The sequence below is a fragment of the Molothrus ater genome, chromosome 13 (assembly GCF_012460135.2).
Source record: "Molothrus ater isolate BHLD 08-10-18 breed brown headed cowbird chromosome 13, BPBGC_Mater_1.1, whole genome shotgun sequence".
NCBI classification, from domain to species: domain Eukaryota; kingdom Metazoa; phylum Chordata; class Aves; order Passeriformes; family Icteridae; genus Molothrus; species Molothrus ater.
Window position 1 is genome coordinate 277,746 of NC_050490.2, and position 22,548 is coordinate 300,293.

Below are 22,548 nucleotides of genomic sequence, written 5' to 3' on the forward strand. Positions count from 1 at the left end.
AAATCCAGTCTACTCACATCAGTTTTTAATGACACTTTCTCCAGAATCTCTTTCCCACTTCTAAATTTACCCCATTGCAGAAATCATCAGGAAATGTCACATCAAGAGGCCACTGGCCCCAACATCTCTATTTCAGCTGTGCACAGCAATAATGACATACGTAATGACTTATTACTACATATATAAATATATATAAACTAATGAGACCTCCAAATCAAAAGTAAATCAGTGACTTGTGAAATTTTTTCTTGACAGGGGTCAGCAAATTCTAGCAAAATTACTCTTACTTTTAGAAGGAAGTGCCATTGAAAGGTGAATTCCCTCCAAAACTGTATCTTATCACAAAGTGATTCAAGTTTTGAAATAATTTTTATTTAAGCATGACATTCCAACTTTTCAGGTTTTTAAATATTAAAATATATTACATTATATTATAAATTCCAAAAAAGTTAAGTTTGACAAAACATTATCCATAGCTTTGGGACCACTTTGCTTTTTGTAAACATCCACCTCACCACTAAATGATGAGCTGCAAGGAGGCAGAGGGGAATAATATTTTAATATACTTCTTTCTCAAGCTGCATATCTTTAGAGACAGAACAACTGCTGTGCTGTATACTCATTCACAACAACTTATACTAGAGAAATAAACCATTTATAAGCACATACACATTTCCAACAGAAACCATACTACTGCAGCATGAAACTGTAGAATCCTTGGCCACCAGGAAACACAATAACAATCCCATCATTTGGTAAATGTGGCATATACAGAGGAATGGCTAGTCTGTACTGCACTATACACACAGGAAGCCACAGGACACAGAGAACTACAATCCCTCCATTAAAAATATAATTTTACTGAGACCAATGCTTTTATCAATTAGGAAAAAATGGAAATGAGATAATCAGAATGCTTCCTGTTTAGCTTAGGACACGTGCAAACCCAGTAAAAATCAGATCTGCACGGTCGTACAGACCCCACTGTGAAAGTATCAGAAGTAAACAAGGCTGCAAGAGCTCCATGTACTGACTTGAACTTTTCAATAATCTCTGTCAACATCAAAACTGAAGCAGGAGATGAGACAGCCCCAAAGAAAGTGCATTTGTGTTCTGCTTTCAGAGCAAGATCCAAACCTGATGGCGTGGAAGCAAGGTAACTTGGCATTGATATTATCTCTGTTGTGTGAATACATCCTGCCTATCAATCTCCTTGAAACTCTGATACAAGAACTACTGCAACAAAAGGACTTTGATCTTGAGATGAAAGTATCTGAACTGCAGACTTAAGTAAACCTCCAGAGACATGAGCAGTTTTCCCTCACCTGACATCCATATGCTCTCAGGGTCTATGCAGGTATCACTGGAGACAGTTGATTAATTGGTACTTGGTAAGTCTTGACCACGGAATATCTCACAACTGCTATTTATCAGTGTCATGTAATAATCTGGTTGAACATAACTTCTTTTTTTATAAGATAACTGAGTAACATTAAATATAGTTAAAAATGATATTTTTTAGCATTAAGACAAAATTGTGAGCACAATAAACACCAAAAGCAAAGATTTAATATACTTGCTACAACATTATATTGCTCAATTCCTGAATGAATTTATTTGCGTACACTTGCCCTTACATGGAAAATGCAATGTTTATCAAAAGATGTTACAAACTTTTACAATGTATCAACCAGTGCATTACTGTTGTCCCAGGAAGCCTAGACACACTAGTTGTATGTCCAAGAAGACCTCTTGCAGACACAGATTTACCACCACTGTGGGGAGTGAAAACACCCCAACCTTTAAAACACCTCCTAAAAGATAAATTAGTGCTGGTATCATGTGCCTAACAACTTTAGAAATGCATGTTTCATCTACCAGAATGACACAGGTAGCATAAAACTTCTCATATTTCTGCCCAAGAAATGGTATTGTGGCTAGAATACCTGTGTAGCTCCCAGGTTCTACTGAGCATGACCAGAGTTCCCATCAGTGACAATCAAGATTCACCCACAAAGAACTGCAATGAACCCATTTCCTACTGCTAGCTGAGACAGTCTTGACATACTGAAGCAGAATCTAAATTCTTAACTTCAACTGAAAAAGGTCTGGTATCTCACCAGTCAGTTCAGCTTTTGTGGCTTAGGCTTAAACCTCCTGGCCAACAAAGTGCCACCCACAGAACCGCAGTTCTGCATCCCGAATGATGCACTGAAAGACACCAAAGTTGAAGCTTACTCTGGTGAGGTAAAGGAGTGAGCTTGTGTAAGGGAAATGAACAAAAATAAGGATCTCTGTATTTGCGAAAGCCAAGTTAATAATGATTGTTAATATCCAAACAAGTTTTCATGACAACAAAGAAATGCACTTGACCATTTACAGCAAAACAGATTTATACAATAAGAACAAGTAACTTAAGGCCTTGTCTACCTGCAAATGAATTCCTTCAGCAGGTACACACAATATACTGTTCAGTCATAAAAATATATATATTATCTCTTTCCTTTAACATTTAGGTATATAAATATTTTACTGAAGAACATGCATCATTTAGATAAACAGCTGCAAGAACATCCTCTGAAAACATAGGGTTCTTTGCTATTTAGCAGTACGAAATGATTACATAAAACAGCAATTAAAGTCAAGACAAACCAATACAGCAGTAAGCAGTTCATGGTGTGCTAATCCAAAGCACCTTTTGCAACAGATTATATAATACATACACACAGAGAATGCACTGTAATGGAGCACAAACAGCATCCTTCCATCTGCGCATTCTTCAGTCTTGTTTGGACTCCAAACTTACTGTTCGCTTTTCTGCTCTTGTTTTCCATTCAGCTCTTGGTCAACTCTGCTTACCAAAGACAGCAGTAAGATTAAACTATGTTAACATAGTTTGACAGCTCATATTATTAAGAAAAAAATATTAACCGTAACAGGAAAACACAAAACTTTTATATGGGAAAAGTTTTAGTAAATAAATATTAAATTAAGGTTTTCATTTAATGTAGTCATGATGTTTGGGTTCTTTTCAATATCTATTTTCCTACCACCCCCTAAAAATTAATTAAAATTGTTAGCAAACCATTTAAGTAACTACAGCACTTGAGAGGAAGCATTTGAAAAGTGCAAGTCAAGTTTGACTACTGAAGAAAAAAGCATGGCCTGTGCTCATAGTAACAAAAGCAAAGAAATACAGTACATGTAACATGACAATACTGGCAAGCACTACCACTCTGGTGAATTCATAAGCACTGAATTAATTACCTTCTTGGCTTAATTACTCTAACATTAAAAGTAACAGCACTAGTTGAATTAACAAAAGTGAAGAGGCTCCTTAACTGCAATAATTTTTCTATTATGTTCTAAGACTCTTGCAATTACCCTGGAAAAATTCACCATCATGCTGATAGAAGTGGGTTTGATTTTGTACTTTATTTCTTACTATCTGCCTTGGGACCAGCAAACAAAATGCTGCTTTGCAGAAACCAGGGGATGATTGGATTGGAACCCCTGCACAAATTGTACTTTTCCTCTTTACAGTAAGAACAAGCTACAGTCTTGATAACATTTTCTGGCAAATAAGTTGTGCATGGAGGTAAATTAATTTTAAAACCAACAGCAGTTCTAAAGGGAAAGATTACCTCTAACAATCTGTCTAACATACCTATAACTATAACCAGCCAGTTTTTCAAAATGAGAGAAACAGTGACAGCTCCTCTGGGCCACAAACCCATGAAAAGGAGCTGCTTTCTACCTGATTGAAGGCTCAGTATCCAATTCTGCCTGTGATCTCTATATCTAATTTTCACTGAAGAACATACTACTTTTTACAAAAGTGGTGGTAGTATAGGTGAAGTTATCAACAGGGACACAAAAAAGTGCTTGTTCTACTGTAGATTTTTTACATTATCACTTAATTGGAGTAATTCCTGAAGAATGTTCAACACATGACTAGATTTACATGTGAGCTTCCAGAAATAATTTAAATTCCTTTTACTTCAATCTCAGTGTTCCTCTACCCAATTTAGACAATAAGCCTTCCTTAATAGTTAGGCACACAAAGGAAAAGTAATTAAAAAAACTCCAAAGTTAGTAGCAAAATCTTTCAGTCAATTTGTTAGTGAGTGAAAAAATAACATATCCATTCAAAAAATTCATCAGCTGTGAAATAGCTTGAATAGTTAGCAGGAGACTGGAAATTAACAAAGTGTTTATTGGGAAGGAACATAGGCACTGCAAATACAAACAGCACTAAAATACTAATTTAGATTGCATCTATGCAAGTTAATAACTAAAAAGGTAGCAAATACCAAAAATACAAGATTAAGTATTAGAACTTCTTACAGAGTTGCATCTCTGCTAATGCATAGCTACAGCTTAGCACTAAGTACAGCTCATCTCCAGAGATCAATTCCTGTTAGAAACAATGACATTTGCTTTAATGGGTTCACACAGAAGCACTACTTTTGCCTCTTCAAGTTGAGAACCCATGTATCCCCTTAAAAGTGAGCATCTCACATAAAGGTGTAATAGAAACTATTTACAAATAGCTGTCTGAACACCCAGGGTGAGTTCTTACAGATCCCATACTGCCTGCAAGTACAGTATAGTTGTTGTCATGCAGAAACACCTGGGCACTAGTGCATGTTTATATTTACAAATGCTTATTCCTTTATGCAAGCCAATCAACTGGGAGTTAGTTGCAGTGCAAATTGTCTTATATAGATGCAACCCTAATCAAAAGATGAATATACCTTTTCTGTTTCTTTCTAAACTTTTCTTCTTCATACCTTGGTGAGGAAAAGTTTTATTTCAGTAAATATAACATATAAAAGCCAAAATCAACAGAAGCTGCAAACCAGTTTTAGCGTCAATGGTCTGCAGAAACTTAATTTTGAAACTGACATAATTAAGAAAAAACCACAGTGTACCTCCAACATTTATTAGCATTAAACAGAAACCATTAAGATTTACTTACTACAACATAACAAATGAATTCAATATGACCTCTTGTACAGTGTTAGCATTCATCAATAAAACTTAAAGCCTGTATCCATGACAGTTTGAAGCCAGATATAATCCTCCACAGAAATCTGAGAATTAACTCTTTAAGTTAACCATGTCTAGACTTTGCAGAACAGTTAAAGGTTCATCAATACAAAGAGAAATCTTTTAAAACTCAGAAAGACAGTCTGAATATTCATAAGACACTCATAAAACCCCAGACAAAAAATTCTAAAGACAGCACAAGGCTGCCTCAGCTTTGTCACATGTTTCACTCCCACCCCACAAAAACTGTTTTTCTGTCTTACAGAGAGTTAAATTGTGGAGCTGACAGCAGCTGGATGTCTACTGAAATAAGCAGCCATCTGCAGGGGGCACGAGGCTTCGTCCAGCATGGCTGTGCCCTCAGTGCCACCTTCCCCCAGTTTGTGTCACCTCTTACAATGCAGACAACACAGGCTTCGTGTGTCACACCCTCTAACAGGCTGTCATCAGGATTGTTAGTGTTTTCATCTGGTTTTCCTAAGACCCAAGTTTATGGTTTCTACTCTACTACTGCATTCACAAATGCTTTTGACAAAAGGATCATCATCTTGTTTGACAGCAGAATTGTGCTGATATTAAAATGGCTATTTTTATCTGGATGGGAAGGAAAAAAAACTTGCACTGATGCTGTCTTCATTTCTATACCAAAGTAGTTTAGAACTGCAGGGAGTAGGGATTCAGCATTTTCCCCATCACTGCTTTTCTTTCAAATGAAAACCCAATCCAAGTGATATTTCAGCACTTAACTTGTTCCACATTTTAATTAAAACACTTTAGAAGACTTATTTATAACTTCAGCATCAACATGCCCACAAATTTCTCACTCACAAGCCAGTTTAATACACCCACCAAGATGCAGAACAACTGGAATGAGACCTTCTCTAGAAGACTTAATTTACACACAGCTCAGTAATTGCACAAAGCTCACTGTGAAAATGACTATACATGAACATTTTGACTGTCCATGCTACTCCATTCCAAACTGCCTTTAGCAATGAGGTCTAGCATGGACACTCCTCCTAGACAGAGCAATAATCTCAGTTAAGTCATTATGTGCTAAGTGTTACATTCGAACCAAACACTGATTACAACATCCTAAACCATGATCAGTGTAGAAGATGTTGGAATAATAAAACGTACTGTTTTATGCATTCTGGGATGCCAACGTATTCCATGGGGATGAGTTCAGCTAGTTCTGCCAGGGTAAAGACATACCTAATTTTTTGGCTGAATTTTGAGCTGTGGAAGAACAAATGCAGGGTACAGTTACAACTCTAAACATTTTTCATTAGGTCAATATTAAAACAGTCTTTTAAGTTCAAAGCAAACAATTGTCAGAATTATTTATGAAAAAGCTCCCAGAGCATTACCTAATAAAAGGTTTTGTGATGGCCAGGAGAGTTCTGATGAACCAGGAAGGATGAACTATGATCAACGATTTCAGATTTTTCCTTAACCTGAAGGATTTAAACAAGGGATAATAACTGGAACAAAAAGGCAGCATGACCAGGGGTTTTGGAATATGTAAGAAGTATGTTTTTAGAAGCACAGCTGTCACATAAACACAGTATTCTGACATCCCATTATTAGAAGTCAACCTCCATCAGAGGAAAAAACAGTATACAACTGTAAAATAAAAACTAAAGATTCAGTATCAATTTGACAAGGAAGTAACATTCCAAGGAGAAGCTCCTCTGAATATCTTTGCAGACCTAATGATAAAGTAGTTCACAAAGGACCTCTCTTATTAATCATATGTAATACATTAAATTGTAAGGATATTCTACAGGATAACAATATTCAGTATTCTAAGAGTACTGTTTTCACTAAAAAAAACCACCCTGAGAACAACAGCCACAAAAAGCATACACAAAACCCCCAAGCAACAAAAAAATCCACCACACAACACTACCAGGCATGTTTGTAGCATCATCCCACATTGCCTAGCTTAGGATAAGGTTTTCAGTACACCAATTTCCTTCATCATCAAATCTTAACCAGAAGAAGCAGTTTTTCCTAAAAACTGCTATCTCTGTCTATCTCTGAGCATGTGAATATTATAAAAAAATATTGCAGAGCTTCTTACCTTCTATCAATTTGCTGGTAACATTTCCTAAGCCAGCCTAAACTTGGCATTTTTCTCCGTGTTGTTGCACCATTCAGGTACACTATCATATAGTTCTCTGCTACTAATAGCTCTAAAGTGCCAATTACATACCTGGAGAGACAAACAAAGAAAATTTCACTATCCACAATCTTCATCTGAAAGTAATTCCTAGTAGTGCTCAAATATATTAAAAATAACAAAAACCCAGAAAGGCAGAGGATGACTTACTTAAATAGATTGTCCATTAGGTATCTGTAGTTAGGCTGGCTGCTCTCAGGCATGAAGCAAACAGCAAACACAACAATGGCATTTAACCCATCACCATAATAACCTAAAAAGAAATAAGCAGCAGTAGTGACAAAGGTGAAAATACACTGACTACATTTACACAATCTTAAGCATAAGCTTTTTCATTATTTACCTTAAAGAGATGTACCCACATCCATATAGACACATTCATACAGTTACAGAAAACATCAAGGTCTCTTTTTCAAGTTTGTCTACTTCTAAAGCAACAGCTGAAGCTGATGTTAATCAAACACTGTGTCTATAACCAACATTTCAGTGTACAACCTCAGTAGATTTGATAACATCTTATGTTCTAAAAGTTTAATCAACTTTTTTTCCAACCTAAACTTCACAGACTGTTGGGAAGAGCCATGACTTTATTTCTGCTTTACTAGATGGATAGTTAATGTTTTCAATAGTCTAGAAACCAAAAACTTAGGTAGCAGTGACACTGTAGGATAGAGTAAATATATCTTATTACATAGGTGCATTTTAGTACACGTGACCATGAGTACATTTTGGAACTTTAGTTTAATAGAGAAAAAATTATTTTATCAACCATGTCTTAACACTGCAACAAATTAATTACTACAAGTCTTCATGCCCAAAGCTCTTCCTGTGCCCCTCCAACTCATCTTAAAGAAACAGTTGCATAACAGTTCCCCAGAGCACATCACCAATCCTTACCACCGTGACTGATAACTTTTTTGTACGGTTCAATTGCCTTCATGTCCACCCTGTGGTCCTGCTCTCCGATCCGAAACATTCGCCAGCGGCGACCATCATCCTTCTCCTCTGCCACAGTGTACTCAGCCAGGGAGCCTTTCCTAATGACATCAGTAGTTTTTGGTTTTGGAAGATCATCTGCCAAAATGAGAACATGTTGAAGACCCATTATGAATACCATGCATAGTGACAATCAGCTACAACACAAGTTAACCACTTTGCTATCTAATCTATTTTGGTATTCTTCAGCCAGTCAGACACACCCACTGATGTCATGGATATTTTAATTACACACTCATGTTCGCAGTTATCTGTTGACTGCAATTTTCTCTATTACAAGTATGTGAAAAATTTCCATTCATGGAGAAGCCTAATTAATTTAGGCTTTCAGAACACAGACCCCAATGAATTTCACAAAATAAACAAAGTGGTTAACTCCAATGAGAATTACAGAGGTTGATCACAGATTTACATGAAGCATGATTCAAAACATTGAGGTACCTTGCAAGCAGACATGCAGACAAATCTATTGGAAATTAAATCTAATTCACATGTGCAATCAAAATAGATGAAATTTTTGCTGACAGGAATCTGTAAGACAATTTGCTCCAATGAAATTATGATTCTTGACTTTGTTGCATGGACCTTACCCAAAGCGAGAAAAACCTACTGCAAGTTAGTTGTCTGTTCCCGAAACAAAGCTGTTAATTGAAACTATCCTTCCAGGAAAATGAAGGCAGCAGCATTAAAGGAAGAAAAGACAGAAACCCTTTTCAGCCACTTTTAAAAACAAGACACAAACATCCGGAACATTTCCTTTGCATCACTGCAAAAGCAACCATAAACACCAATTCTTCTTTAAGACAGTGAAAATCCTTTTACAAATTTAAACACACAGTCTCTGTTAAGAAAACTTCCACTGCAATATGCCTTTAGCTATTTAAAAACCAAAACCACCTCCTTATTCTAAAGAGTGCTTATTTCTCCACAGGTAGTGTTTCAAACATAACAGTGAACAGAGAACTTCAGGAATTTAAATTATTTTATTTTCAGGATGAGAAAATAATAATTGAGTTTACATATTTACTTATTAGGGACATTCCTAAACCATGAAGTTTACAGATGTTAGAGACTCCAACAATTTGCCCAACACAACTGTTCTTGGCTTCCATAAAGAGGGCCTTAAGACCATCATTAAACTCAAAGTTTAAAATTTGTGCTTTAACTCCTACACAAAACACTTATCTGAAAAAAAAACCTGTTAGAATCTCCAGGTTTTGTCTATAAGATGTAACACCTATTAATGTCTTAAAAACTGAGATCATTACTAGTGTGGCTATAGCTACTTTAAACTCCTATGAAGCAATTTCAGAATTTCTTGACATAAAATAGGGGCTCTTTTACTGCCTCTAGTCAATCTGGAAATATGCATACTCTAAGGCTACTGAGCTTCTGTCATTGTCACCACAGGAAGATTTGAGATCAGGTGTTAGTTAGTATTTTTAAAAATACTATTCAGTCCTCCTTAAATTGAAATTCATCAATTTCTGAGTAGGTAATCTATATCCCTTTGTTTGGCTCCTTCCATTTAAAACTCATTTCTAACACATATAAAATACCTTGGGTACTTTTTTCTGTTGTGTGGTTCTTAAAAACTTACTGCAATAGAGGATTTTCCATAACTTCAGGTCTTATAGATGATCTTCACCTAAGTTTACCTGCAGTTACAGCTAGTAACTGCTTGCCTGTTTATTGATCAGATGAGGTCTGATTTGCTCTTTAAAAAGTCACTGCATCTATTTCTAATTCCTAATATAATCACTACCTTTGTATTTCTCTGGTACTACTGAGTCATAGCTATTTCTTATTAGAGAAACAGTCAACCTGCACACAAGAAAATATTTTAGAACATCAAACAAAAGAACCAAAATACTCACCTTCCCATTCAAATTCATTACTATTTTCTGAAGGAGTATCTAAATCATCCAAATCAATCTCTCCACTTTCATCCAAGTCATCAGAAAAAAGAGATTCCTCACTGGGATCCAAATTTAAGCTAATATCTGGAGCCATTAGTTTCTTCCTCAATTTGGTTCCATTACCCTCTGTATCTAAAGAAAGCAAATTGATTTTTTTAAAATTATTTTATTATTTTTATTGCTAAAACAAGTTTAAATAAGCATATTACCAAGACAGAAGAGCACAGTTCTTTCTCATAATGCATTATAAATTAATGTCCATAATTTAAACAAGCTATCTTTGGAGTAAGACTTTAATAGGGGATGGAAAGAACAGCAGGTAAAAGTTCTCAAATTACCCATTGCACACACACAGTCTGAGCAGGGTGGCAGACACTACTACACCTGCCTGCTGCATGCAGGTGTCCCAGGAGTTGCTCCAGATATTACACTGAATAAATCTCACAAATAATACAACAGATTCATGTCCCTAGCACTTGCTTTTGTTAGGCTTCAGTGACATCATAACTATCTTTGATAAAATAGAAAATTATATACCAGCTGAAAAAAAAAAGACTGACAGACAACAGTAAGGACATAAAATTAAAGAATCTGTTCTGTGAATACACTGAATGCTTTGAGGTAAAAGGCAAATATTGGCATGATTTAGACAGGAGTTGAAAGCAAGGAATAAAATCAGATTACCAATCCAGCACTGGAAATACTGCAAGTAAAGCAGAGAGACAAAATCCAAACAAATTTGACATGTAAAAACCTCCAAAACTCCAATCAATGAAACAAAAACAAAAAACCAAAAAAACAAAACCCAAACCCCCAAAACAAAACAAGCAATAAAATCCCCCCACACCAAGGAGCTTTAAAGCAGCCATTTAAGGAGGAAGCAGTCAGCTGGACTGGAGTGGAATGTTCTTACCAGCCTCATTTTCTGTTCCAGCTGCAGCCAATGCATCAGACTCAACAGGATCATCCTCTGGCAGGGGCCTGGGACACAAAGAAATTATTGTTACAAACCTGCTTTAACTTTTTTTTAATGCCATATATTAAGACTTACACATTACTACAAAAACCCACTGTAAAGTTAGTACTGAATTAACTTTACTTATAGCCTAAATGCAAGATTTCAGTAAACAAACACCAAGGCAGCAGAAAATTCCTTTACAGCATTCAAGTGACCATCCCATCCTGTGACAAATACCAAAACACTGACTACTACCAGTGTGTCATCCTTAAGAAAACTTGTCATATTCTTGCTTGACAAAATTTGATGTGAAATAAATTACAGAAGTAGTTTAATCATGTTATCATAGAAAGCATCTAAAGCTAATTTTTTTGTAGGACCATGCATCAGTAGCAGCATTAACTTTTAAAGCCTTTCCTCAGTATTTTGCTTAATGAAATATTTGGGTCACGAGGCACTGGGAGTAATATGCAAACAATGTAGTTGCAAAATATTTTCACAGGAAATAAACAAAGCCAAGCTTACAAATCTTCATTTAAAAACACTGGAAACGTCAACAGTGGCAATCCTGAAGAAATATGCCACAAAACCTTTTCAAAACTGCTCTATTAAGATTATTACTGAGTATTAGTTCACCAGGAAGACCAAGAGGTAGCTTATTGCTGATGTTATGTGTTTGATCCAAATTACTTTAAAAAATAATTCAAAACCTTGGAAAATCTTCATCTTGCCACTCTTCCTTAAACTCAACCCCTTCCATTCTCCAGCTAACTTCAATTGCTAACAGAGACTCCTGATCAGGCAGAACCTCTGGTCTTCAGCACAACGGGCTAAAGAGGAGCTGCAGGAACATAACAGAAGGTGTTAGCTCAATACTGTGGTAATTCCCATACTTCCAACACATCCTTTAACTTATCATCAAGTTGAGGTATTATGCAGAATAAAAAAAAACACCACAGGGAAAAGTTTTTTATTTGTTTCCATTTTACTTCCCCCCCCCCCCCCCAAAACTGCTTGTGGGAATGGTTTATCATACAATAATTTAGGTTGGAAGGGATTTAATGCAGTCAAGGAAGATCAACCCCTCAGTTAAAATTAAGGCCTTGAGCAATCTGTTCTATCATTTATGATTACACCAGTTCACTCAGATTAACAAAATGTAAGAAACCAGATGTATCTCTAGATTCTATAGGAGATAATTAATAAGTGTATATTTTGAGAAAAAGTCCAGATGGTCAGATCTCAACTACAAGCCATTTAAAAAGGAAAAAAAAAAAAAAAAAAAGCAACCCAAACATTTTAAAGATAACTATTTAAGGCAGTGTTTTTGGAGAACTCACCCTATGATGTGCAAGTAAAGCTGTCGTTTTTCAGGCTCACCCATCACCAGCAACGAGGAATCCCCAATAACAGAACATGGTAGACCATTCTGCTGACATAGAAGTCCAAACCAGTTGAAGCTCTTGGCTATGTTGGCACTAAAGATTGGCAGAAACATGTAAAATTATCGGTGAAGGTATTAAGAAAACCAACATCCATCAAAATAAGAAACCATGACATTTTGCAAAGAACCAATCAACACAGAACAGCAGCAAGTACAAAGTTGGAATGCAACCAATACTGCTTATAACCCAGAGATTGTGACAGTGTTCACAGGGGTCTGAGGATGAGGGGAGAGACTGAGATCTGACTCCATGTTTCAGAAGGCCTGATTTATTATTTTATGATATATATTATATTAAAACTATACTAAAAGAATAGAAGAAAGGATTTCATCAGAAGGCTAGCTAAGAATAGAAAAGGGATGAATAACAAAAGCTTGTGTCTTGGACAGAGAGTCTGAGCCAGCTGACTGTGATTGGCCATTAATTAGAAACAACCCCATGAGCCAATCCCAGATGCACCTGTTGCATTCCACAGCAGCAGAGAACCATTGTTTGCATTTTGCTCCTGAGGCCTCTCGGCTTTTCAGGAGAAAAAATCCTAAGGAAAGGATTTTTCATAAAATGTGTCTGTGACAAGAGATATAATTTTTTTTTTTACATGGGTGAAAACCAAATTACACTTACTGTTCTGTAGGACCAGCTTTCCTTTCATGACAAATCCAATTTTTTCTTCTCCTGACCTGATTTTAAAATGTCCTGCAACGCTTAAAGCTATGCTATGCAAGTTGATTAATAAAGAAAAATTAAGTGATCTTTTCGTAAAACTGCAGTGCTACAAATTAAACACTAATGATCTCAAGTTAAGCCTGTTTTACTGACATTTCCCTGCTTCACTCACCCAGGAAATTTAAATAAAATTTCTAGAAGGTAGGAACCTAATTCCTCTTCAGGGTCAGACTCCCCCTGTTTGAGACATTCAGTACCTGCACCTCTCAGCTGTTGTTCTTCAGCAGTGTGGAGAAGTTGCCCCATCCAGTGCCCTCCCAGCTCTCCCTGTTCGTCCTGACTAAAGCACTGCTTGGAAACAAGTCCTGCCTCTCACCAAGCTGATGATGTTCTCAGCATACAAGGTGTGGATACTCCTGGCCACCAACCTGCTGGCAGCTGCAACAGTGGCTTTGAAATATTTGCTCAGAGGGAAGGTCACATTTGGATCAGCAGTAACAGTGAATGTGCGCAGAGCTCTCTATGCATTTGTTTCAGGACAGAGATGAAGCCCAAGGAGTTTCCCCAGGGCCCTCAGCAGTCAGGAGAAGGCAGTGGTTACCAGCAGCATGGAATGAACCAGCTGGTGCAAATATGCAGCTGACTATAAACCTGAAAGAAAACCTTAACTCATGACTTCAGTCTTAAAGGACAAAAAATTGGCAGTCAAAACACCCAAATATCACCCTCCCCAAGACTGTCACTGTGCTGGTGGCTGTAAGATGCTCCCCTTGACCTGCACCTATCCAGTTCTCAGACACCTGAAAACAGGGCTTTGCTCCAAGACTTGAACAGTTTTCTTCCCACACTTTTGAAGAACAGCAAACACCAAGTAACACCTGTTAATTCCAAATGGACAGCCTTTCAGTGCAGAAGCATTTCTAACTGCACTTACTTCATCACACGGAGAAAAGCCTGTTGTACTAAGAAAAGAGTTTAAAAGCTACTGGTGCTGTTACCTAAACCTAAGGTGCTTTTATGGAACACTCCTCACACTACCTGCAGAATTCTCATCAGCAGCTTCTCATTGAGGTAGACTATACAGCAATCATTTGCTAAGTACCACACAGGACGCCTGAAAGCAATTTACAAGGCAAGCTTGGAGTTCAACTTCAGATAAGACTGAATTTAGGTTTTCAGCATCCTACCTAACACCCAGACTAAGTAGCTGGTTTGGACGTCTTGACTTTAAGTCTCACCAATAAAACACTACCAATTGCCAAATAGAAGAATGAGAAATTAAGAAGGAAGGGTAACCTTTTCAAGAAAGTTAGGAAAGTGATGACTTCAGAGTTATTTCACATCAACAAATATAAATGCTTACTAGCAGGCAAAAAAAAAAAATCTACTTCTGCTTATGCAAACTAAAGCTGAGTTTAGAATACTCCTTCTACTCTTGCTGTGGCATTGCTGACATGTTTTTAAAATGCCAAAGCCTTTTTAATTCAGCTGTAAATCTAAAATCTAAAAATGTAACTTGGAAAAATGTAAATTTTAATAATGCAAGTATTTATCAGTCATATAGAAAAAAAGCAAATAATTTCTACCTGACCCTAGCACACTTCATGGCCAGCTCAAAAAGGTTTGGTTTCTAAGAACAGCAAGCCTGATCTTATCCTCCATTGCTCATTACTTTCTATTTTGCATAAAGAAGTGGAAGATGGAGAGTTATCTAAAGGTCAGAAACTTCAATACATCAAAGAATATCTGAATGTAGGGTTGCCAGGAGGTTCTGCTCTCTTACTGGAGCCACTGGACTTTAGCACTCTTCAATGCTTTTTGTATTTTTAAGTATCTCAACAGGCAAGTTATGGTATTACAAAAAAGGAACACATCACTCAAACCCACTGCTCTTTCACTACAGCTAATGAACAAATTTCCATTCCAGAACAGCAGGTCAAACCTACTTAAGTTTGCATATGAAGAATGTCACTGCTGGCCCCAGAGGTCAAACATCAGTGTTTTCATCCTTTTTTCTTAGAAAATAGGTAGTTTTCAGAGTTCTCTCATTAATACCAAGCTGCCTTAGCTGTTTGGTTCTGGAATATCAAGTACAACAATGTTAAGAAGCCTGTTAAAAATTGCCATTTATAAAAATTTACAGTAGAGCTAAACAGAGACTTGGGTCTGTCCCAAATACCCAAAAAACAGGGTGGCAGCAGAGGTGGGCCAGAAGGACAACGGAAAGCATGAGATCATTTTATTCATGAAGTTAAAGGCTGCTTGCAAAAATTGTTATTTAAGTTTTCACCTTTGAGTTCTCAAGCAAATACACAAATAACTACAAGCCAGACATTCCCAAGGTCACATCTGCCTATCCAATACTAATACCTATATTCAGTACTTGATCAGCACCCTCACATCTAAAATAGAATAAATACAAAGTTTTAACTTTGCAGGACAATTTCAATGTCATGCATTTTTACTAAAAATTTACATTTTTACGTTTTTTCAACATACCTGATAAGCAAAGAACAGAAAACTGTTTCATCTCAAAATGTCAAAATCAACTTCAAAACAAGGTTAGCCTACATTCTACCCCCCACATTTCACCTTTATTGTGTCAACAGAAACAATAACTGAGTGTCAAGTTAATTCCAGGTGTCAGGCACTATTAATTCCAGGTTTAAGGCATTAAAGAGGTGCTTTTAAGAGTAATTTTCACATTTGATTTAAAGCAAGCCTCAAGCAAGGAACAGACACATCTTCTGGTACACAAACCCACAGGATGCAGCTCACTGCAATTTCTAAATTCCAATGGTCTTTAGAACGTGGCCAGATTGGCCATAAATCCAAGACAAGTTTCCCAAAGCTGAAGATGGCCCTCCAGACTTTACCACTTGAAAGTTTGCAAAATGGGACCATGCAAGAACTATAGTTAATAACAGATCAATTGTCTCCTTTCCTCTCTCTCTCAGCATCAAAGCACAGAAAAGTCAGACAACTAAAAGAGAAGACTTCTGAAAAGTCTTGCTTTTCTCCTGAGGATACTACTTTTAACTCCACATCCAGAGCAACAGAAGGGTCTGTATTTATGCACCACTCAAACTTATTTAAAGGTAAACACTAACTTCTAAGAACTTATACCCTGCCCAGATATTCCTTTGTGGGACTTAAACACGCATACAAGTCAACCAGAAATAATCAACCACTATTTAGCGTATTGCATTAGCAGCAGGAAATCAGGAGGAACTAAGACAAAAGGCACTAGAAAGCAACTCTGACTTCCGTGACACGGCTCCGTACTGCGCGTTCGCTACGCCTGCAGCGGAACAGCCACGCTATGCGAAATCCTGCGGGGCGGAGCAGGGCAGGGGATTTTCCCCTCGCAGATTTACGCGTTCACAGCCCTTCCCTGTACAGCGGCGGCGCGGGGGAGCGGCGGGCGCGGCCGAGCGGGGCCGAGGAGCTGCCCGGCCGCGGGGTCTCTGCTCAGCGCCGCCGCCGCTGCCCCAGTTAGGCCACAGCGCTGAATCCGCCGCTCCCTGCGCACCTGCGGTCGGGCCGCGGCCCCACCTCGCCCCGCGCCCGCCCCGCGCAGCCCGGCCCCGGCTCCCGGCTCGCGGCTCCCGGCCCGGCGCTCCTGCCCCTCCGCGGCCGTACCTGACGGGAGCGGCAGCGGGGCCGGGCCGCGCTCGGGGCCGCGCTGCGCTGCGCGCCCGCGCTCACCCGGAACCGCATCCGCCGCCCGAGTCACGTGACAGCCCGGGCCGCGCGCTGCTCGGACACTCGTGCGCATGCGTGAGCAGCGGGGGCGGCGCTCGCGCCGCCGTGAGGGCGGGCGGGGGCGCAGCGGCACAGAGCGGCCGCCGTGAGGGCGGGACTAGACGGACCCCGAGAGAGGCTCCCAGTCCCCGTAAAACTAACCTGGCGTTACCTGTCCAAACGCTCCTGGAGCTCTGTTAGCCTTGCTGCTGTGAGCACTGCTTGGGGAACTTGTTCAGTGCACTCTCCGAGTGAAAAGCCTTTTCCCGATAGCCAGCCCTGCCCCAGGCGTTCCCTCAGGCCCTGTCCCCGGCCACAGAGCAGAGATCAGTCCGTGCCCCTGCGCTGCCCCTCGGGAGCGAGCTGCAGCCCGAAGTGAGCTCGTCCGTCAGTCTCCTCCAGGCTGAACTGGCCAAGTGCCCTCGGCCGCCCCTGCTGTGCCTGAGGGACGGCACCGGGCCGAGGAGCGCTGCCACCGCCCGGGAGCGCGGCGGGGACGGGCCGTGCACCGGGCAGTCCTCGGCTGGCCGCGATTAACGCTAATTAGCTGCTATCCCTGTGCTCGGTACCGCCCTCCCCCACTGCCCGTGCCGCAGTCGCAGGACTGACCCGAGAGCTCGAGTCCTGGGTCGCCCCTCGCGGGACAAGGGATGGAAAAGGTCAAATCCACTCGCGGAGTTGTTTGTGCAGGGCTGGAGTGCCGTGCCTGATGCTTCAGGAGCCCAAGAAGGTGTGAGATGAGTGTCAAAAGCACGAGGGGAACCTCCTGCATGAGGGAAAAGAGCACAGGTAATGTCAGCACTAACACAGCGGTAGCCGAAGTACCGAGGAAAACCTCGGAATCGCCACACCATTTGCAGCTAACAATTTCACCTGTATAAACACAGCATCCGAAACACAGACCTTCATCACAGTAAAATCACGGAAAGGTAGATAAATCTTTTTTTCTTTTATCTCTTTCACGTTCCAAATTGTAATAGTACTAAGTTTAAAACTAGAATTAAAGCTCTGGCTGAGGTTTAGAACTTTCCACTAACACATAATATATAGACAGCTACTGACTTGATCACAGCTGATCTATTGCCCAATAGACACAACAATAGCAGCAAAGTTTCTTTTATTGTAGGGTACTAAATGAACTTGGAATTAATGTGGCTGATATGCAGAAGTGTGGAAGGAATTAAAAAGGGATATAAGGGTGCAAAAAAATGCATGGAGGAAAACATGAGAAAGAAAAATACCACTAAAGAAAACGCAAGCACCACCAACCAGCAAATAAAAAAAAAGTACAAATAACGGGAAAGAGCACAATTATGAAGGTATATTAATTAGAATATTGAAAATACATTCATAAAGAACTAGTATCATGCACAGCAGATGGCCTGAAGGCTGTATACATTATCATGTAAAAGTTACAAATATAAAGGAAGAACTAGCTTAAGTATAAAGAAATCACGTTTTAAGAAAAAAATTAATTTTCATCTTAAACACTTTCAATACTTTTTAAAATGTGCCTCAGTTGCTGATAAACTGAAAAGTGTATTCAAAGAGCACAAAACTCATCTGCAGGACTCCGATGCCAAACTCGGGTCACAGTGGTCAGAAAGTTGTGTAATTTCCCATCTCTTACACGGGGTGGCACAAGATAGCTGGAAATCCATCAAGTGTTCAAATTGAACCGAGAAAATAAGCAAACAAAAGGTCAGAGCCAACTACTGGGGAATGTTGAAGAATTATGTTTTTAAACATAAGATAATTGCAAATATAAGCAGTTTCTGACATGAAAGCATTACCAAAGAGAACAGGCTTGAAGGAATAAGGCTCTGTTTTATTCATTTTGTCCTGTGCGTGGGGAAAATCAACTGTTACACAATTTTGGGGTCTGACATAATTGACAATTAAACTTTAAATAGAAATTAGTCATCAAAAGTAGCAGAATACAAAACATTCCCCTTTTTTATAGTCCTTTCACATTTTACGTATTAGAAAAATATTTTCTAGTAATCTAAGTAAACCCCATCAACTGGGTGGAAATATCTCCCTTTAAAGTGGTTCAAGCAACAGCTCAGAAATTTTGGAACTTGAAAACATTAATTTGGAAGTCTGTCCCAGTGGGGGTGGATGTGGAGACTGCATTTGTACAGAATTCCTCCTTTCCATTTTCCCTGTACAGGAAATCCAGATACTTTAGTGTGGGTTGTTGCTTTTTTTTTTGTTTGTTTTTTGGGTTTTTTTTGCAGCTTTATTTTGCCCTTTTTTGATGGTAAGTTTTTTGGGTTGTGGTTTACTTTGCTTTTGTAGTCCATAAAAATAATTTGGCTCCTGCCTTGGACAACAGTGATATGAAATGACAAGATCAACATGTTAGCAGCTTGCAGATACCTGGATAAGAGGTAGGTGATGTATAATATTCTGCTTCACTTCTGATATTTCTATCATCTCCTCTTTAAAGCCACTGTGTTGCACTCAGTTATCCCACTGCAATGACAGCTGAGTTTCACAGTCTTTGCATATCATAAGCTAAGTTATTGATCCAAAAGTCTGTGTCCCTGTGTTCTTTCTTCCCAGGCTTCCTGAACTACTTCAGGTGCAGCTCACAATGCTGTAGTGGTTTCGTTTTTAAGCACACTCTCACTTCACATCCCCTAACACACCCCTCTGGTGTTTTGTATTTTCCATCTCTGGCCAAGTTCTAAGCCAGGTCTACATGAAGAACTTGTGTTTGGAATTCAGCTGCAGAAGTACAAAAATACAATGTGCATCCTTCTAAGAGTCAAACTAAATCCCACACATTTGCTATTTCAAGGCCATAGCTATTACCTACATACAACCTACTGATCCTCTCTGTGTATGATTTTCAGAGGGTTTTATATCTTTTTCTCTATCAGAGAGCATCACAGTGTGTTGGCTACAATCAGCCATACTGGTGTGAGAGGAAGAAAGAACCAGTTTGCTACCTATGAGAAACTTTCTGTCTGTGTTTGGAAGGGAGGGGATGTATAACGATTGTTTTGTTTACAGAATTTGTTAATGTCTTTCTATATTGCAAGTGAAAGGTACTAAATACATGACTATTCATACCATATTTGCTGACTTCTATCCCCTCAAGAAAAGTGAATATTAATCCTGAATTGCATTTTGGCTGAAAATTGGAGAACCTATTAATTGTGGGAATAAGGCATAAAAACAAAAGCAATAGATCTCTTGCATCTCCTTCCAAGTAGGTACCACTAGATAATTCCAGTACAGCAGTAGAATTGCAGAGCAATGTGTGGTTGTATACCATTAATTCAACATTCCTAAATTTGTACTGAGAAGTGTGCCTGTCTCAGAAAAGGGAAATAGTTAGATACAGATAACTTTTGTTTTCTGAGGTTATTTTCTGCATATTTATTTTTGACATGGTAAACATTCTTACCTTTCTGTGCCTTATAAAAATGTCTGATCTTTGCCATTTGCAGTATTAAAGTCTACAATAATGCTGTGTTAATATAATTTTTATCATATTGTGGTCTAAATCCAGTATCAATTGTGGATGACTCGCACCAGGAAAATGTTAAGCATAATCAAAAAAATCTGCAGCTTCCTTGATACGAAACAGTTGAGTTCTCAATTTGTGTTTCTGTGTGCTGCGATGGTCAGGCTGTCATTCCTACCTACATGCAGGATGGATTCAGTTCAGCTCACTTCCAACAGCTCCTGCAAAAAAACCACAAAACACATGAAGTGCCCTGTTACACGGACAGAAGATATCTTTGCTGCTTGAGCTTGAGGGGAAAGCTGGGTACAATTATATATTCTTTTAATTATTCATGACTTGGGTCTGAAGTGAATGTGTATACATTTTTCACTTATTCACTTTATAAAATTCAAAACTAAGCCCAGGAGCAGTTTTATTCTTGGCAGCATGACAAGTTTCCTTTCCTCAACGAACCAGTCAAAGGAATTGTTCCTCAGAGAGTTTGTCATTCTCACATATCCCAGAGAGGCAGGAGGGAAGCTGGCATTCATTACGCCCCTAGCCACACATGTGTGTGTGCTCTCTCTCCTTCTCTCTGACTGTGACAACAAGCCCATCTCAGAGGACTGTGTTTATCTCTAGCATGTGGTTTCATTTGTGCAGCTGATTTGCAGTTCATTAATCTAGAAGGCATTGCTCAGTTCTGGGAAGGACGATGCATCCATCCAGATTCTGCTTACTCCCCCCTCTACCCCTGATGCAGCTCAGTTCAGAGAGAGGGAATTTGTGCTGTTTTGCAGAGCAACTACAGCTAAAGCAGCTCAGAAGCCAAAAGCTGATGTAAACACACACCAGGAAATTGTTTTGATCTGGCCTATCAGGCTGCTGGCAATGCACCGTGCTTCCTTGGGAGACATGCAAATTTATGGGACACAACTTGACATGATTAAGGCAATGCATACAGAATAGGTAATTGCCCTTTGGCAAGAGAATGATGTCAAGAGCCAATGATTCTTTACATTCTTGGCAGAGCAGGTAGGATCATGAAATTAGGGGCCTCTTGGAGATTCATTAAAATTTAGGTGTTGGATTGGGTATTTTTTAAATGATGTTTTCCCAACTTTTATTTGGTCTTACTATTAATTGTTTGTCTTGCTGGGGAGCCTAAGAACAATAGTCAATTTGTAGCCTTCAAAACCTAAATCTGTATCTGCTGATATTATGACAGCTTATGATAGCTGTTGGGTTTGGAGACAATAACAACAACAGAGGAGTTAAAATAATGCCACAGGGAAACATCAACTTCTGCTGCTCACTTACAGCAGTGGGGTTCTTCACTTTGAAATTTAATTACCAGAGATACTGACACTCCTTGTTGGCAGACATGTGCTCAGAACTCATCCACACGCCTGAATGGAGTCGGATTCAGCTTGTGTCAGGGTTAATGAGAAATTACTGATCACTACCTGGGAATTTGGGGGGAAGAATGGCTGAACTTAAGGTGAAAGACTCCATATCCTATTACTACTCCCCTGAGCCTGCCTAGCAAATAGCTAACTGTAATGTCTTAATTAACCATGTGCTAGAATCAACCTTATTCTCCCTTGCAAGCTGTACACGTTGCTGATCACATTAAGTAGGCACACAGAAGCACAAGGCAAGCAGGTTGGGGCAGTTGTGCTTCCCACTGCATTGTAGAGCAAGGCAAGTCTGGTGGCACTGGGAAGATGCTGGAACGGCACCCTTTCATTTAATGCAAACAGGAGGAAGGAAATCACACTCTCTGTGTGCTGGAGAACATTTCCCTTCTGACCCCTGGACAAGGCAGGCCTGCCAAGGCTAAACTGAACAGGGGAAAGCATTGCAGGGGAACAAACTCATAGTAGGAGCACAGAGTATGGAGCTGTCACCTGTCACACATGTGCTACACAGAGAGCCTGTGACACACAGGTTCTGCTCTGAATGCTCACCAGCCCCAGTTCCAGCACAGCAAGGCTGTGAGAGAAAAGAGCAAGTGTGCTTGGAGTGTCTTGTGTTCTGCCTGTGAACAGCTGGCACATGATTCTTCAGGGACTTGTGCCATCTGGTACAGATGAGAATTTATCATGTTACACAGTGCCTTT

General features: G+C 39.2%; 1 protein-coding gene across 4 annotated transcripts; it reads right to left on the reverse strand.

Moving 5' to 3' along the window:
- Positions 1-8: 8 nt before the first annotated feature.
- Positions 9-16,958, reverse strand: BNIP2 (BCL2 interacting protein 2). Of its 4 annotated transcripts, XM_054516217.1 has the most exons (13): positions 16,864-16,878; positions 15,168-15,299; positions 12,451-12,588; positions 11,821-11,951; positions 11,066-11,133; positions 10,111-10,284; positions 8,135-8,311; positions 7,388-7,490; positions 7,139-7,270; positions 6,423-6,509; positions 6,193-6,291; positions 4,758-4,793; positions 9-2,851 (listed from the first exon to the last, which is right to left on the reverse strand). In XM_054516217.1, the coding sequence occupies exons 4-13, from the start codon at positions 11,868-11,870 to the stop codon at positions 2,803-2,805; spliced, it is 975 nt and encodes a 324-aa protein (XP_054372192.1). In that variant the 5' UTR covers positions 11,871-11,951; positions 12,451-12,588; positions 15,168-15,299; positions 16,864-16,878; the 3' UTR covers positions 9-2,802. The 4 variants fall into 4 exon arrangements, with proteins under 4 accessions (XP_054372192.1, XP_036245481.1, XP_036245483.1 ...); XM_036389588.1 differs by lacking the exon at positions 15,168-15,299 and having other exon boundaries at positions 16,864-16,958; XM_036389590.2 differs by lacking the exons at positions 15,168-15,299; positions 16,864-16,878 and adding an exon at positions 13,479-13,497.
- Between the last annotated feature and the right edge of the window lie 5,590 nt (positions 16,959-22,548).

Bases quoted from the DNA above. Each gene is read 5' to 3' on its own strand.
- BNIP2 (XM_036389588.1), bottom strand. From the start codon at position 11,870: ATGGAAGGGGTTGAGTTTAAGGAAGAGTGGCAAGATGAAGATTTTCCA. The intron at 7,271-7,387 runs GTAAGTCATCCT...TTGTCTCTCCAG, and splicing joins CTAATGGACAATCTATTTAA to GTATGTAATTGGCACTTTAG. The intron at 4,794-6,192 runs GTACGTTTTATT...TTCCTCACCAAG, and splicing joins ATCCCAGAATGCATAAAACA to GTATGAAGAAGAAAAGTTTA.